This window comes from Anser anser (assembly GCF_964211835.1).
Source record: "Anser anser genome assembly, chromosome: 15".
NCBI lineage: Eukaryota > Metazoa > Chordata > Aves > Anseriformes > Anatidae > Anser > Anser anser.
In genome coordinates, this window is record NC_139736.1 from 15,926,974 (window position 1) to 15,941,930 (window position 14,957).

At 53.7% G+C, this 14,957-nt stretch overlaps 1 protein-coding gene across 2 annotated transcripts; it reads left to right on the forward strand.

Annotated features, from left to right (window-relative positions):
* The first annotated feature begins 1,089 nt into the window (after positions 1-1,089).
* LOC310882211 (galanin receptor 2b-like) lies at positions 1,090-11,833 on the forward strand. 2 transcript variants are annotated; one of them, XM_083800669.1, is made up of 3 exons: positions 1,090-1,988; positions 4,647-5,046; positions 6,689-11,833. In XM_083800669.1, the coding sequence occupies exons 2-3, from the start codon at positions 4,673-4,675 to the stop codon at positions 7,425-7,427; spliced, it is 1,113 nt and encodes a 370-aa protein (XP_083656795.1). In that variant the 5' UTR covers positions 1,090-1,988; positions 4,647-4,672; the 3' UTR covers positions 7,428-11,833. The 2 variants fall into 2 exon arrangements, with proteins under 2 accessions (XP_083656795.1, XP_083656796.1); XM_083800670.1 differs by having other exon boundaries at positions 1,733-1,740.
* Positions 11,834-14,957: the final 3,124 nt, after the last annotated feature.

Below are 14,957 nucleotides of genomic sequence, written 5' to 3' on the forward strand. Positions count from 1 at the left end.
ACCCTTTCAGTAAAGAAGTTCTTCCTAATATCCAACCTAAACCTCCCCTGGCACAACTTTAGCCCATTCCCCCTCATCCTGTCACCAGGCACGTAGGAGAACAGACCAACCCCAACCTCGCTACAGCCTCCTTTGAGGTACCTGTAGAGTGCGATAAGGTCGCCCCTGACCCTCCTCTTCTCCAGGCTAAACAACCCCAGCTCCCTCAGCTGCTCCTCGTAAGACTTGTTCTCCAGACCCCTCACCAGCTTCGTTGCCCTCCTCTGGACTCTCTCGAGCACCTCCACATCCTTCTTGTAGCAAGGGGCCCAAAACTGAACACAGTACTCGAGGTGCAGCCTCACCAGAGCCGAGTACAGGGGGACAATCACTTCCCTAGCCCTGCTGGCCACACTGCTTCTTATACAAGCCAGGATGCTGTTGGCCTTCCTGGCCACCTGAGCACACTGCTGGCTCATATTCAGCCGACTATCAACCAATACTCCCAGGTCCTTCTCGGCCAGGCAGCTTTCCAGCCACTCATCTCCCAGCCTGTAGCTCTGCTTGGGGTTGTTGTGCCCCAGGTGCAGGACCCGGCACTTGGCCTTGTTGAACCTCATACAGTTGGCCTCAGCCCATCGGTCCAGCCTATCCAGATCCTCCTGCAGAGCCTTCCTACCCTCGAGCAGATCGACACACGCACTTAGCTTGGTGTCATCTGCAAACTTACTGAGGGTGCACTCGATCCCCTCATCCAGGTCATCGATAAAGATATTAAAGAGAAATGGCCCCAGCACTGAGCCCTGGGGGATTCCACTAGTGACCGGCCTCCAACTGGATTTGACTCCATTCACCGCAACTCTTTGGGCCCAGCTATCCAGCCAGTTTTTAACCCAACGAAATGTTGGGGTTTAAGCGAAGCAAAGAGGCAAGGATTGGGAACCCCCAGATCCCCCCAAATCCCCATAACCACCCCATACCTGTCTCCAGAGATCCTGCCAGTGTGCCCTGGGTGCAGGGCACAGTGGGGCTGACACATGGGAGTTTCACCATGTGTGCACAAAGCATGGACTCACACAGGAGAAGAGCGCCAGGGAGGTGGCTATGGATGGGTACAGGTGTGTAAGGGCTGTGTGTGCTCAGGTTATGCTCAGTGTCAGCAGAGTGGCTTGTGCTTGCTGTTGGGTTTTGTAGGCGCGTGCTGTGGGAATAAAAATGTTGTTTTTGCAGAGTTACATTGTTTAAAGGTAAGGAATGGGGTATTGGGAATGGGGTATAAGGAATTGGGGTATAAGGAATGAGATATGCTTGCAGTGATAAGAAAACTTAGCAGGCGACCTTGTAAAATGCAGACAACCAGACTCCTTAGAACAATTAGGTGAAAATCACGGTGTTAAGTCAAGTCAGATAAGTGAAGAAACATTACCACTTCAAACAGTAAAAAAGTCAAAAGAAATTTGACATTTAACAGGCCGGCAACTGAAGGCCATGCATTGTCTGTGAAGCATCAGGCAGATTGTGAACCTGGATTACCCACTCAGTGGGGAAACAGGGGAGGGTCCTGTCATCAAAAAGTATATAAACTGTGTTTTGGGACCAGTAGGCGCGCTCCTGCTTGTGGGTCGCGAATAAATTACTGCTTCACTGAGATCCTCGCCTGAGCCTAAGTTATCGGCTGCGGAGTGTTTCTCACAGTGCTGTGGGGCGTGCACAAGGGCGGAGCAAACCCTCCGCGTTCTTTTCCCGAGGGACACACGCGCGGTGCGTGCGTTCACACGAGTGTGCCGGGGGCCGCGCGGCTGCCAGGGACGCACCCGTAGGGCGTACCGTGCACGTGTGCGCGGGCGGGCGTGCCCGGGAGCGGGGGCACTCGGACCCGTGTGCGTGTGCCCGGGGGTGCTGGAGCAGGGGCGGAGCGGCGGCGGTGGCGGGCCGTGCCCGAGCAGCACCGGCGGCAGCAGCCGCACCGGGCGGCGGGGCGGAGCGGCGCGGAGCGGCGGGCAGGGCAGGTAGGACCGGTAGGACCCCGCCGGCGGGGACCGGGCGCTGCCCCCCCCCCCCCCCCCCCCGCAGCTGCCACCGGGGCAGGCCCCCGGGCAAAGCGGGCGGGAGCGGGGCAGGGCGCTGGGGCGGGCGGAGCGGGCACCTGGCCGCTGCCTTCTGCAGGCAGGGCAGCGAAAGGAGAGGCTCCCGGGGACAGGCAGCCCCAGCCGTGGCCGTGCCTGCCGCGGGAGGCGGGGAGGACCGAGGCTGCCCGAGCCGGGCTGGGCAGAGGAAGGGTGCCGGGGTGCTGGAGGGCTGCTGTGCTCCCGGGCTGAGCCCCTGAGGTCGCCAAGCAAAGGGGCTCTGCCTTGTCCCCAAGCGGAGCAGATGAGGCACCTTTTCGTAGAGCTGCTGCACAAATGGGGAAATAGAGGCACTCTGTGCTGGGGATGGCAATGCCAACCACGGACCGAGCCCAGAAACGCTGGCTCCTGAGCCCACTGGAAGAGGAAGCTCTAACTGCCTGCTCCTCCTCTCCTCCCTTCGCTGCTCTCTGTCCAGACCATCAGGGGCCTGTACCTCCCTCTTCCCATAGCTCCTGTATCTGTGCCCTTGCCCTGCCTACCCCTGCCCCTCTTGGCCTTTTCCCTGGATGTAAGAGCTGCCTGTGCTGGTTCCCAGGCAGCCCTGGTTTGACCTGCTGCCTGCCCCCACCTGTGTTGGTGTTTCTTGTCTGTGTTGTTTGTTACCCTCAACAGTCAGGCACTGAGAACCATTCTCCCTACAGATCCTTTACTGAACCCTTTTTGGAAAAGCCAGGTCTCTTTGGTTCCATTCCCAACTTTGCCACTGATTCAGTTCTCATCCCTTGCAATTTTACCTCCCCTGACACACCACCTTTGCCCCTCCTAACCCTGAATAGCAGATATGGAAGAGGAAATTCATTGCCCATGGTCTCCTTTTTTCTCCTTGTTCAGCACCTGTCCCTCTCTCAGTCACTGCTAGTCAAGGCTGTTCAGAACCAACCGAGGAGCATTGCCATAAACCCATTCACAAAATGCTAGGGAGTGAGATGTTTGCAAAATGCTTCCAAGGGACAACAGAGCGGTGGGAGTTACTGACAGCCTCCTGAGCAGGGAGGGAACTGGGAGCTGGGACTGCATACAGGTCCCACTCTACAAGAGATGCTCTGAATGACTCCTTGAGAGTCACTCAAAATCTTGGAGCCACGGCAATATCACAGTTGGTATATATCACTTCTGAGATCAGAAAGCGTACCACTGCTTTTACTCTGTGCCTGTTCCTGTCACTCTCCTGTCTCTGGAGGCAGGACTGTGCACAGAGGTGGGAATCAGAAATAACAGAAATATTCATTTTTCTGCTACATTAGTGACAGTCCTGATCCAACCAGCCACCTCTTTACACTCACCACATCTCAATTCCCATCTGTAAAGGGGAATTGAAGCACTGCTTGGCCTTCATGTAGACAGGCCATGAGCAACCAAGAAAAACCTCAAAGCTGTGGCAAGGCTACATAGTCAGGCACTGACTGATACCAGGAACGCCTGCGGCAGGGGACCCATGCTCACAGGCCCCTTGCAGTGCTTCTGCTTCAGGCACTCGCCCTGCCGGTGCTCCCAGGGAGCCCTTGCCCCATCCCCTACCTGAAGACGAAGGCACCAGCTAGAGCTCTGTTTCTTGCAGAGATGCTGCAGTCTCCATAGTCATGGTGAGCCAGTGTTGGGCCACGCTCTTTTAACCACAGCACATCCATACAAACACTGAAGAGGAGAAGGAACCCAAATCATCTTTTTTTCAAGGGGATCTGTGCCTATGGGTACATTTGATAATCCACCTGCTCCAGAAGTTAAATACATGCATGCAGATTTCTGTGCATGTGACAGAGAAACTCATGTTTCCCCACACAAACTCACCTGCTTTCAGTCCAAATGTTTATTTTTGGGGCAAGAGAATGATACAGGAAGCCCAAATCCTGAGGAGAGCTGCCCTAAGAAACAGAGAGAGAGATCTGGGTCACTGAGTCCGGATCACAGGTGGTCCCATCAGAGCTGTCCTCCCCAGAAAGTCCTCACTTGGGCACAACACAGAACTGTGTAGGAGCTGTCACTGCCAAAAGCTTTTCTAGCCTGTCTAGCGTGCGATGTTTATTGTAGAACAGGTACCAAAAAGGCTGGGAACGGGGGTACTATCAAACCGCACATCAGTACAGGAGGAGCAGCCACCTCAGCTCCTCCAGCTGGTTGGTTCAGGGCTGAAGCCCCGCTGCTGAGAAGAAACATCACACCCCTGCCTGCCATCAGCTGGGAAGGGAAAATCCTGGCTCCATTCTCCCAGAGAGGAGGAGGCTGTTCCACCCATGGGGATGATATTATCTCCTCTCTCCCAAGCCTCACCTTCAGCATCATCAGTCCAAGGTGGCATCTAAATCCGGGGTATGGGTTCACTGCAGGGTCAGAAGGGGGGAGCAGGGTGCTCCTTCCTGCCAGCCTAGCCCTACCTGCCCTGCATGCCGGCTGTGTCCAGAGGAGCTTACTGAAAAGCATGCGGGTGGCAGAACTGAGAACAACGCTGTCTCCAGCCAGCCAACAGGCCAATCAGCCAATCATAGCGTTTTTATTCCAGTGTTTTTGCAGTCTCTCACACCTTTCCCTGTGTTGCCACAGGCTCCAGCACCTCACCACGGCACAGAATGATGGAGTATGAGGACTTCACCAGCTTGGCTGGGTACTGGAACCCCTCTGACAGTTACCAGTTCAGTCCTGCTACTGTCATTGTCCCTGTGGTTTTCTCCCTCATCTTCCTCCTGGGCACAGTGGGCAATAGCCTGGTGCTGGCAGTGCTGCTGCGCAATAGGCAAATGGGCCACAACACTACCAACCTCTTCATCCTCAACCTCAGCCTGGCTGACTTCTTCTTCATTGTCTTCTGCGTGCCTTTCCAGGCCACCATCTACTGCCTTGAAGGCTGGGTCTTCGGCTCCTTCATCTGCAAGGCTGTCCACTTTTTCATCTACCTCACCATGTATGCCAGCAGCTTCACACTGGCTGCCGTCTCTGTGGACAGGTAACGGTCTGACGATGCCCTCAGGCTGGGGAAGGAGGGCAGTTTGAGAAGCTGGGTGGAGTGAGGGCATGGGAAGGTCATGGCCCATCACCAACAGGCAAATCATTCAAATGCCAGTGGTGCTGGTCCATGCCAAAGGCAGTTTGGGGACCAGTTTAGCTCCCTTCCCCTACCAACCCCCAAGCAGCACTTCCAGCTCTCCTCGGTGCAAAGCCGGTGCTGCTCCTGCCTGCATTTTCCATAGGGAAGACCCGCCTTGTAGTTAGGGCACCTGAGACCCAGGCTGAGCTCCACACTGTGCCAGGGACTCCTGCTCACCCAGCTCCATGTTACAGATGGCATTCCAAGGGCAGTAGCTATCCCCAAGCCACCGCTGCAGAAAAGCATCACGTGAGGGCAGCGAGGGCAGCAAAGTAACCAAAGAGCACTAAAGGAGAAGCCACATAAATATACAAGAGCGATCCCAGTCCTGTAACAAATCTCTCGTTCCCCTAGAGCTGCCGGCCCAGCACAAAAGCTGTTATCTGACAGTTCCTGCTCCCTCACCTGTCCCGAGCCCTCCTGGGCCTCACAGCAGCCTGTGCAGAAAGGCACCCACACCGTGAGCCAAGTTTCTTCTTGGGAGATCATCCAGGCCCTGCTCACTGCCATCTGAATTGTTCCTGAGGGCTCTGCCTTGTTCCCCCTCAGTGTAGGATTGCTGTGCTGAGCTCTGCTTTTGGCTGAGCCTACACTAACGGTGCAGGAGGAGGAAGAGCTCCATGCTGGGGTAAGCTCCCAGCCTTGCCTGCCATAGAGAAAACATGTCCTGGCCTGTCTTGCTCTTTGCCCTTATCTCTAAGGGTACTAAAACAAGTTGTCTGTGCTCACAACTTTTCTCCATCCCTTATGCACAAGCACCGAGCCATTTTCTCTCTTTTCTGACATCTCCTTGCAGCTCCTGCTGGACTGCCAAGACAAACGTGGGAAAAGGGATTCCCCTTTGCTGCTCGTTCCCCCTCCTGCCTGACGCACGCAGCAGAGCAGTTCTGCCAGCTTTGCTCTTTAGTGTTGTCTGGGGATGGGGAAGCAGAGCTGGCTGTCACGCTGCCTCTGGACACCATTTGCTGGAAGAGGGACAAGCACCCAAAGGCAAGGGCCCACCTGCCCCCCCGGTAGCCAGACTGAGGCAAACACAGACCTGGTTACAGTGAGCAAACCTCTTCCCCGCCAGCCTGATGTGAAAACTGGAGCAGGCTGAAAATAGGCCCTGAGTGGGCAGAAGCCTGCACTGCGTCCATCACCCAGTGAAGCTTGCCCAGGTCTCAAAACCTCAGTTCAGACCTTTTTCCTGCTGCATAGTTTCTGCCAAGCAGCAGATGTCGGTGCGGTTGTGACAGCCCCGTTTCTCTGTTCCTAGCGCAGGGCCATAACCCACCCTCCCTGCACAGAGGTGTCAGCCAGCCTGGGCATCCCTGCTGTAAAGATAAAAGCTGTTTCACCCAGGACTGTATCTCAGAGAGGGCATGAGATACTACGTAGGGCCACTCACTACTCAGGGATCTTCGGGGGAATGAAGGAAACCTTCTCGTTCCCTTTGTTTTTGTGGCCAGCTACAGCTCGGCTGAACCCTCAGCTCCGGTTGCCTTGCTCTCCTCCCCAGGTACCTGGCCATCTGCTACCCGCTGCGCTCCCGGGAGCTGCGGACCCCCTGCAATGCCGTGGCTGCCATGTCCGTGATCTGGGGCCTCTCTGTGGTCTTTGCAGGCCCCTACCTAAGCTACTATGACCTGATCGAGTGGGAGGCCAGCTACATCTGCATGCCTGGCTGGGAGGAGTGGAGACGCAAGGTCATGGACACCAGCACGTTTGCCTTTGGCTATGTCATCCCAGTGCTGGTCATCAGCCTCTCCTACACCAGGACCATCAAGTACCTGTGGACAGCAGTGGAACCCTTGGAGGACATGTCAGAGTCCAAGAAGGCCAAACGGAAAGTAACCAAGATGATCATCATTGTAACCATCCTTTTCTGCCTGTGCTGGCTGCCCTACCACGTAGTCATCCTCCGATACCTCTATGGAGACTTCCCCTTCAACCAGGCCACCTATGCCTTCCGCCTGCTTTCCCACTGCATGGCCTATGCCAACTCCTGCCTCAACCCCATCGTCTATGCCTTGGTCTCCAAGCACTTCCGTAAGGGCTTCAAAAAAGTCTTCAGCTGCCTCCTGAGGAAAAAGCACCACAACAAGGTGCACGTGCTGCACGCTGCTCACGCTGTGCCTCGCTTCGAGGCAGTATCGATGGAAGTGTCCCAGATGCATGGGGACAATAACCGCTGTGAGCTGAACCCAGGCTCCCCAGCAGCCCCCTCCCGTCCCCCCAAGCACTTTCACATTTGTTAGTGGCCAAGCTCTGCACCATCTGGCCCCCTAGCTGTGTCGCCAGCCTCAGGCCACCCTCTCCCACCTGATGAATGAGGATGCTGGGAAAGGCAAGCCAGAAACCCCGATGTATCCTGCTTCTGGCTTTGCCATTCCTTTTCTTTCTGTGTGTCAACTGTTCTCCTAAGCAACGTACTACATGCAAGGGAAGGAATGGACCCAGATTTGCTCCAGATCCTCAGCCCACCTGAAGTTCAAGGACTAAATCTCCAGCTCCTCTGTTGGCTCTCATCCTTCCAAGTTGTCTACTCAGTGCTCCCACTACTCTGGACACATCGGCTTGTTGTCACACAGTCTCTTCTGCCTCCCACAGGCCCATCTGGCCAGAGTGGTCCCCATGGAGTGACCGGGGAGACAAGCAGTGTGAGCAGGGCCAGGTGAGCAAAGGTAGTAGGGAAAGCAACTGCCATAGCCCATGGATGGTTGCAATGATGGCTTTTGCACTGGATGTTCTGCTCTCCCAGTGACCAGGACCTTCCCTGGGGCACGGGGTGGGCCACAGGCTCTCTGTGTGGGGGGGATGTTGCTGCTGTACATACTAGGGAGACATCTTTCTAACCCAAAGCAAATAAATGCACTTTCTTAATCCAGGCTATAGCAGGACCTGTGATGGTCACCTGGGGTGGGGATGGGCTACCCATACCTTAGTGGGGCCTTTCTCCTAACTGGTGTAAGTCAGTGTACCACGAACATCATCACTGAGCAATGTCTGCAGCCCCAAACCCTGCCTGGCATAGACTCATAGACCAGCTTGGGTTGGAAGGGACCTTAAAGACCATCCAGTTCCAACCCCCTGCCATGGCCAGGGATGCCACCCACTAGATCAGGTTGCCCAGGACCACTTCCAACCTGGTTTTGAACTCCTCCACGGATGGGGCATCCACAGCTTCTCTGGGCAGCCTGTGCCAGTGCCAGCCTCACCATCCTCTGAGTGAAGAATTTTCTCCTAACATCTAATCTAAATCTCCCCTCTTTCAGTTTAAAACCATCTCCCCTTGTCCTGTCGTAATCTGCCTGAGCAAAAAGTTGCTCTCCATCTTTTTAATAAGCTCCCTTTAAGTCTTGAAAAGTTGCAATAGGGTCTCCCCGGACCTTTCTCTTCTCCAGGCTGAACAGCCCCAGCTCTCCCAGCCTTTCTCCAGCCCCCTGGAGACAAGCTACCTACAACACAGGCACACAGTCCATTCAGGAGGAGTAGTTGGGAGAGACAGGGCCAGACACAAGCACAAGCACAGCACAGCTCAGCCCAGGTCTGACTGCCCAGATAAATACAGCCCCTGGCACGAGGCAGAGGTGGGGAGAGGCCTCAGATGGAATTGCCCAGGATAGTCATAGCCTGTTCACACCCAGCACCCCGCAGCTGGTCCTGAGAGCCCCCTCCAGGCCTCAGGAACGAGGACATGTTCCAACACCCAGCTCAGGTGTGTCGAGCTCTCTCGGGGTAGCACAGGGTCTGGCCAGCCTATTTTCTACAGGCATCAGGAAACTGATGGAAAAATGGAAATAAGATTCATTAATTACCATGTCACACTACGGGAGAACAGAGGTTTTACAGATGTCTTTCTTCTTACATAAAATATCCAGTTCTATTGAAAAAAATCAAGTGACTTTGATAAGAACTATTTTCTATAACCCACTTTGATTGGCACTGTCTACCAGACCATCCCTGAATGCTTGATTAACATACGAGAACAATACAAAACCAGAATAATGCACACTAAGTGGGTTAAAACCCCATTAAGATGACTGTGCCACAAATCACTGCTAGAAAGGGAGAATCAGTGCTGAGTGATTATTGCTAGTGACGTGGGATCCTTCATCAGAGCCAGCTCACTGGGCAGGCTGGGAGAAGGCAGGCATTTGGCATTTCAGTCCAGCTGGATACTGCCTGCTTGTGCCAGGAAAAAGCGAGAAGCCTGATTTGTAGGCTAGGATCTCAGACCTGGCCGGAAACAGGACTTGTACATGCTCAGAATGGAGTCAAAGTGTGCGTTTCTTTTACGAGGCAAGGTGACAGTCATTAAGAATTGGCAGCAAGACCTCCACCCTGCCAATGGAAGTGGCTCATGTCAAAGGCTTTCTCAAATGAAAGCTCAAGGACAGCCCCAGAGATAGAGCCTGCAGAAGCTTGTGTAGTCCTAGTTTTGCAGGGGAGCAGGGCCCACTGTCTGAGCACCCAGGTTCTCTGGAGTGAGATGAGGTCTAGAAATACCGTCTGGTGGGCAGCTAACCTGAGCAGAAAGTCATTGAGTAGCTCCTCGGCCCCTTTCACGTATTGGTAAGAGTGTTTGCATTGTCTTCCCATCTCCTTCACATGTGGCCTGACTCCCTATGCAGGATTTGAACCCCAAATCTCTGTCACTATTGGGGGCTGACCGTACTGATAACCTGAGCAACATTGCCCATACCACTATAAAGTATACAGAACCCAGGGATCTAATTAAAAAAAAAGATAAATTGCTCTCGCATCTCTTTTGCACTTCTTAACACTCGACAATCACAGCTGCTGAAAGCACTCCATACTCTCCTGGGGATGCCCAGCAAGAGGGAGTCCCAGTCCCAACATGTTATGGGGAAGAGGGAAAGTCTGGGACAGTGAGAAAAGTTGGACCAGCAGCAGGAATGCAAGAAGGAGAGAGCAGAATGAGGAGATCCGGCAAGATGCCGAGTGGTTTTGGAGCTAAAGTGGCAAGCATCTCCTATGCTGGCTCCAGCATTTTGGAGTCGGCTTCCTCTTGGACCACAAGTCATTTTTGCCCCCGGGGGTATGTAAGACACAACAACTCCACTTTCACCAGCTGCTTAACCAAGTTCTTGCTCATATCTGTTTGTACCTACCTAGGCCGTCAGCAAATAAATGCATTCTTCTGTCTCTTGCCCATTTAAGCTTTCAACATCCACAACTAACTTTCTGTCTGTAATCCATTCCGTCCTCTGACAAGCCACATGGACAAATTTATCTGTCTCCTCTACTGCCACTGCCCCTATCCCAGCTTTCACAATCAACAGCCCAACAATGAAAAGTCCCTAGGTCCCAACCTGCACCCTCCCCTGTATCCCGAAGCTCATTACAGAGCCCTGCCACAACGCCTCCCCCCCACTGCCTACGCTACAAGAAGCAGGTAGGGATGGTCTTCTGGAAATGAAGAACAAACCAAGGTTTTGGAACAAACCAAGGAGGTTCTGAAGGGCAAAGGAGTCCAGGAAGGCTGGGCACTCTTCAAGAAGGAAATCTTAATGGCTCAGGAGCAGTCTGTCCCCACGTGCCCAAAGACAAGCCGACGCGGAACTAGACCAGCCTGGCTGAGCAGAGAGATGTGGCTCGAGCTTAGGAGAAAAAGGAGGGTTTATAATCTTTGGAAAAGAGGGCGGGCTACTCAAGAGGACTATAAGGATGTTGCGAGGCTGTGCAGGGACAAAATTAGAAAGGCCAAAGCTCATCTGGAGCTCAATCTGGCTACTGCTGTTAAAGATAACAAAAAATGTTTTTACAAATACATCAACGCAAAAAGGAGGACTAAGGAGAATCTCCATCCTTTACTGGATGCGGGGGGAAACTTAGTTACAAAAGATGAGGAAAAGGCTGAGGTGCTCAATGCCTTCTTTGCCTCAGTCTTTAGCGGCAAGACCGGTTGTTCTCTGGATACCCAGTGCCCTGAGCTGGTGGAAGGGGATCGGGAGCAGGATGTGGCCCTCGCTATCCATGAGGAAATGGTTGGTGACCTGCTACAGCACTTGGATGTACGCAAGTCGATGGGGCCGGATGGGATCCACCCGAGGGTACTGAGAGAACTGGCGGAGGAGCTGGCCAAGCAGCTTTCCATCATTTATCGGCGGTCCGGGCTATCAGGGGAGGTCCCAGTCGACTGGCGACTAGCAAACTGACGCTCATTGACAAGAAGGGCTGGAGGGTAGACCCAGGGAACTACAGGCCTGTTAGTTTGACCTCAGTGCCAGGGAAGCTCATGGAGCAGATTATCTTGAATGTCATCACGTGGCACTTGCAGGGCAACCAGGCGATCAGGCCCAGTCAGCATGGGTTTATGAAAGGCAGGTCCTGCTTGACGAACCTGATCTCCTTCTATGACCAAGTGACGCGCTTGGTGGATGAGGGAAAGGCTGTGGATGTGGTCTACCTTGACTTCAGTAAGGCTTTTGACACCGTTTCCCACAGCATTCTCCTCGAGAAACTGGCTGCTCTTGGCTTGGACTGGCGTACGCTTTGTTGGGTTAAAAACTGGCTGGATGGCCGGGCCCAGAGAGTTGTGGTGAATGGAGTCAAATCCAGCTGGAGGCCGGTCACTAGTGGAGTCCCCCAGGGCTCAGTGCTGGGGCCGGTCCTCTTTAATATCTTTATCGATGATCTGGATGAGGGCGTCCAGTGCACCCTCAGTAAGTTTGCAGATGACACCAAGTTAGGTGCGTGTGTCGATCTGCTCGAGGGTAGGAAGGCTCTGCAGGAGGATCTGGATAGGCTGGACCGATGGGCTGAGGTCAACTGTATGAGGTTCAACAAGGCCAAGTGCCGGGCCCTGCACTTGGGGCGCAACAACCCCAAGCAGAGCTACAGGCTGGGAGATGAGTGGCTGGAAAGCTGCCTGGCAGAGAAGGACCTGGGAGTATTGGTTGATAGTCGGCTGAATATGAGCCAGCAGTGTGCTCAGGTGGCCAAGAAGGCCAACAGCATCCTGGCTTGCATAAGAAGCAGTGTGGCCAGCAGGGCTAGGGAAGTGATTGTCCCCCTGTACTCGGCTCTGGTGAGGCCGCACCCCGAGTACTGTGTTCAGTTTTGGGCCCCTCGCTACAAGAAGGACATGGACGTACTCGAGAGAGTCCAGAGAAGGGCAACGAAGCTGGTGAGGGGTCTGGAGAACAAGTCTTACGAGGAGCAGCTGAGGGAGCTGGGGTTGTTTAGCCTGGAGAAGAGGAGGCTCGGGGGAGACCTCATCTCTCTCTATAGGTACCTTAAAGGAGGCTGTAGCGAGGTGGGGGTTGGTCTATTCTCCCACGTGCCTGGTGACAGGACAAGGGGGAATGGGCTAAAGTTGTGCCAGGGGAGGTTTAGGTTGGATGTTAGGAAGAACTTCTTTACTGAAAGGGTTGTTAGGCATTGGAGTGGGCTGCCCGGGGAGGTGGTTCAGTCGCCATCCCTGGAGGTCCTTAAAAGACGTTTAGATGTAGCCCTTAGTGATATGGTTTAGTGGAGGACTTGTTCGTGTTAGGGCAGAGGTTGGACTAGATGATCTTGGAGGTCTCTTCCAACCTGGACGATTCTGTGATTCTGTTTCTGTCCCCCACGCCCCAGCCCAGGAAAGAGAGAGGCTATGAAAACAGGGGACACTAGGACGTACAGCAGTTCTGCTAGAGCAGACACCCTGAAGACTGGGCATTGGCTCTGCCAATGCAAGTCAGCTTCAGAAGCAGGAGTCTCGCCATGACCCAGCATCAGCCTCTGCATCACCTCCTCTCCTGAACAACATCAAGGAGATGGGACCAGACAGGCATGAAACATCACTTGTCTGTGACTCCACGGAGCAAAAACCTGACTGCCAGATCAGCTTGCCAGCTGTCATTTCAGATAACACAAGTGCTGTCAAGCCTGGGGCACACATCAGCAAAATCCCTGTCTCAGCAATTAGAGAACAGGGCTTTTCACGGGGAGGCACGAAGCCTGTCCCAGGTGACACTGCAGACAGTGGCCAGGCAGCATGGCTTTGTGACGTGCGGGCAGAGCTGCTGGGTGCCTCTCCCCTTCAGCACCAGACCCGTGCACACTGCTGGGAAGCATCATGCTGCTCGTATTTCCACAACGCTGTGCGCAGAACTGTTCTAAACACAGCTTCTGAACCGAGGCTCGGCCTGTGGCCCCACACCGCCTTCCTGAGTACAAGTGCACCATGCATCACCGGCTCTCTGGGCCATGCCTCTGAAGAATCAAGCCAAAACTGTTTTCAACACCATTAACTAAGGCCGTGACAGTTACCACCAGCTAAACATCTAGCCCTTATAAAGTGGAGTCAAATCTTGATCTAAATTCACACAACTGCAAGACCACTCATCTTGGTCAGCGTGGCTGCAACCTGCATCTTTGCCTCATGCTAATTGTCCGGCCATGCCCTTGCACCACCAGGATGGTTTGTTCTAGCAAATTAATTTTGTGATTTTTTTTTGGACGCAAAAACGAAAAGCACCTCTCAATATTAGATTTTCTATAGGAGCAGCATTCATAGAATGGCTTGGGTTGGAAGAGACCTGGAAGATCACCTAGTTCCAACCCCCCCACCATGGGCAGGGATGCCACCCACTAGATCAGGTTGCCCAAAGTCCCATCCAACCTGGCCTTGAACGCTGCCAGGGATGTGGCATCCACAACTTCTCTGGGCAAACTGTACCTCACCACCCTCATAGCAAGGAATTTCTTCCTAGTATCTGATCTCAATCTCCCCTTTTAGTTTAAAACCATTACCCCTTGTCCCATCGCTACACTTCCTGATGAAGAATCCCTCCCTGTCTTTCCTACAGGCCCCCTTTAGGTACTTCAAGGCTGCTCTAAGTTCTCCCTGGAGCCTTCTCTTCTCCAGGCTGAACATCCCAGCTCTCTCAGCCCATCTTCATAGGAGAGGTGCTCCAGCCCTCCTATGATCAACTCCGTGGCCCTCCTACAAACATGCTCCAACAGGTCCATGTCCTTCTTGTGCTGGGAGCCCCAGCCTTGGATGCAGCACTCCATGTGGGACCTCACAAGGGCAGAGCAGGGGGGACAATCACCTCCTTCTACCTGTTGGCCATTCCTCTGTTGATGCAGCTCAGGACGCAGTTGACCTTCCCTGCACTGGTACAGCGTTGGAATGGCAGAGCATTCCCTCAGGACTACAGCACATCTCAGTAATATGTTCAAGGTTCTGCTAAGGAATTGATTTTTTTATGGCCTCGGTGAACTCAAGCACCGTGGTCTGAATTTCAAAACTAGTTTGGCACCTCTCAAAACTAAACAACATGGAGCAGAAGTAAAAGCAGAAAACATTGTCAAGAAAGGAGAAAATAAATTAAAGCAAGCCCTGTGGGTGCTGCTCTCTGACCCTGCAAGAGAATGGACATGGGGGTACAGGAGCCCACCAGCTGGATCGGGGCCTCCAGCCTAGCCCCGTACTTTATGCTACCGATAATCCAAACACGTACTAGAAAAAGTGCCTCCATGGAACCTGCATCAAAAACAGTTTCAAAGGCAGAGAGCCAAGGCCTGGAGAAGATATTTGCCAGGTACCGCAAACCCCCTACAACAGGGACCACAAAAATGGAAATCAGGTCAGCACCGTGGCAGGGGGGCATCACCACTGCACAGTGGGATGCGAACCTCACATTGTACATTGGGTGGAGGCAAGCAGGGAAAGCTGTAGAGAGGTGCCCTGGCGTCCATGAGCCTTCAGGATGGCTGGTCTGCTCCGATCGACCAAGGTGCCTCCAGCCAGACCCTGGCAACACCAGCCCACA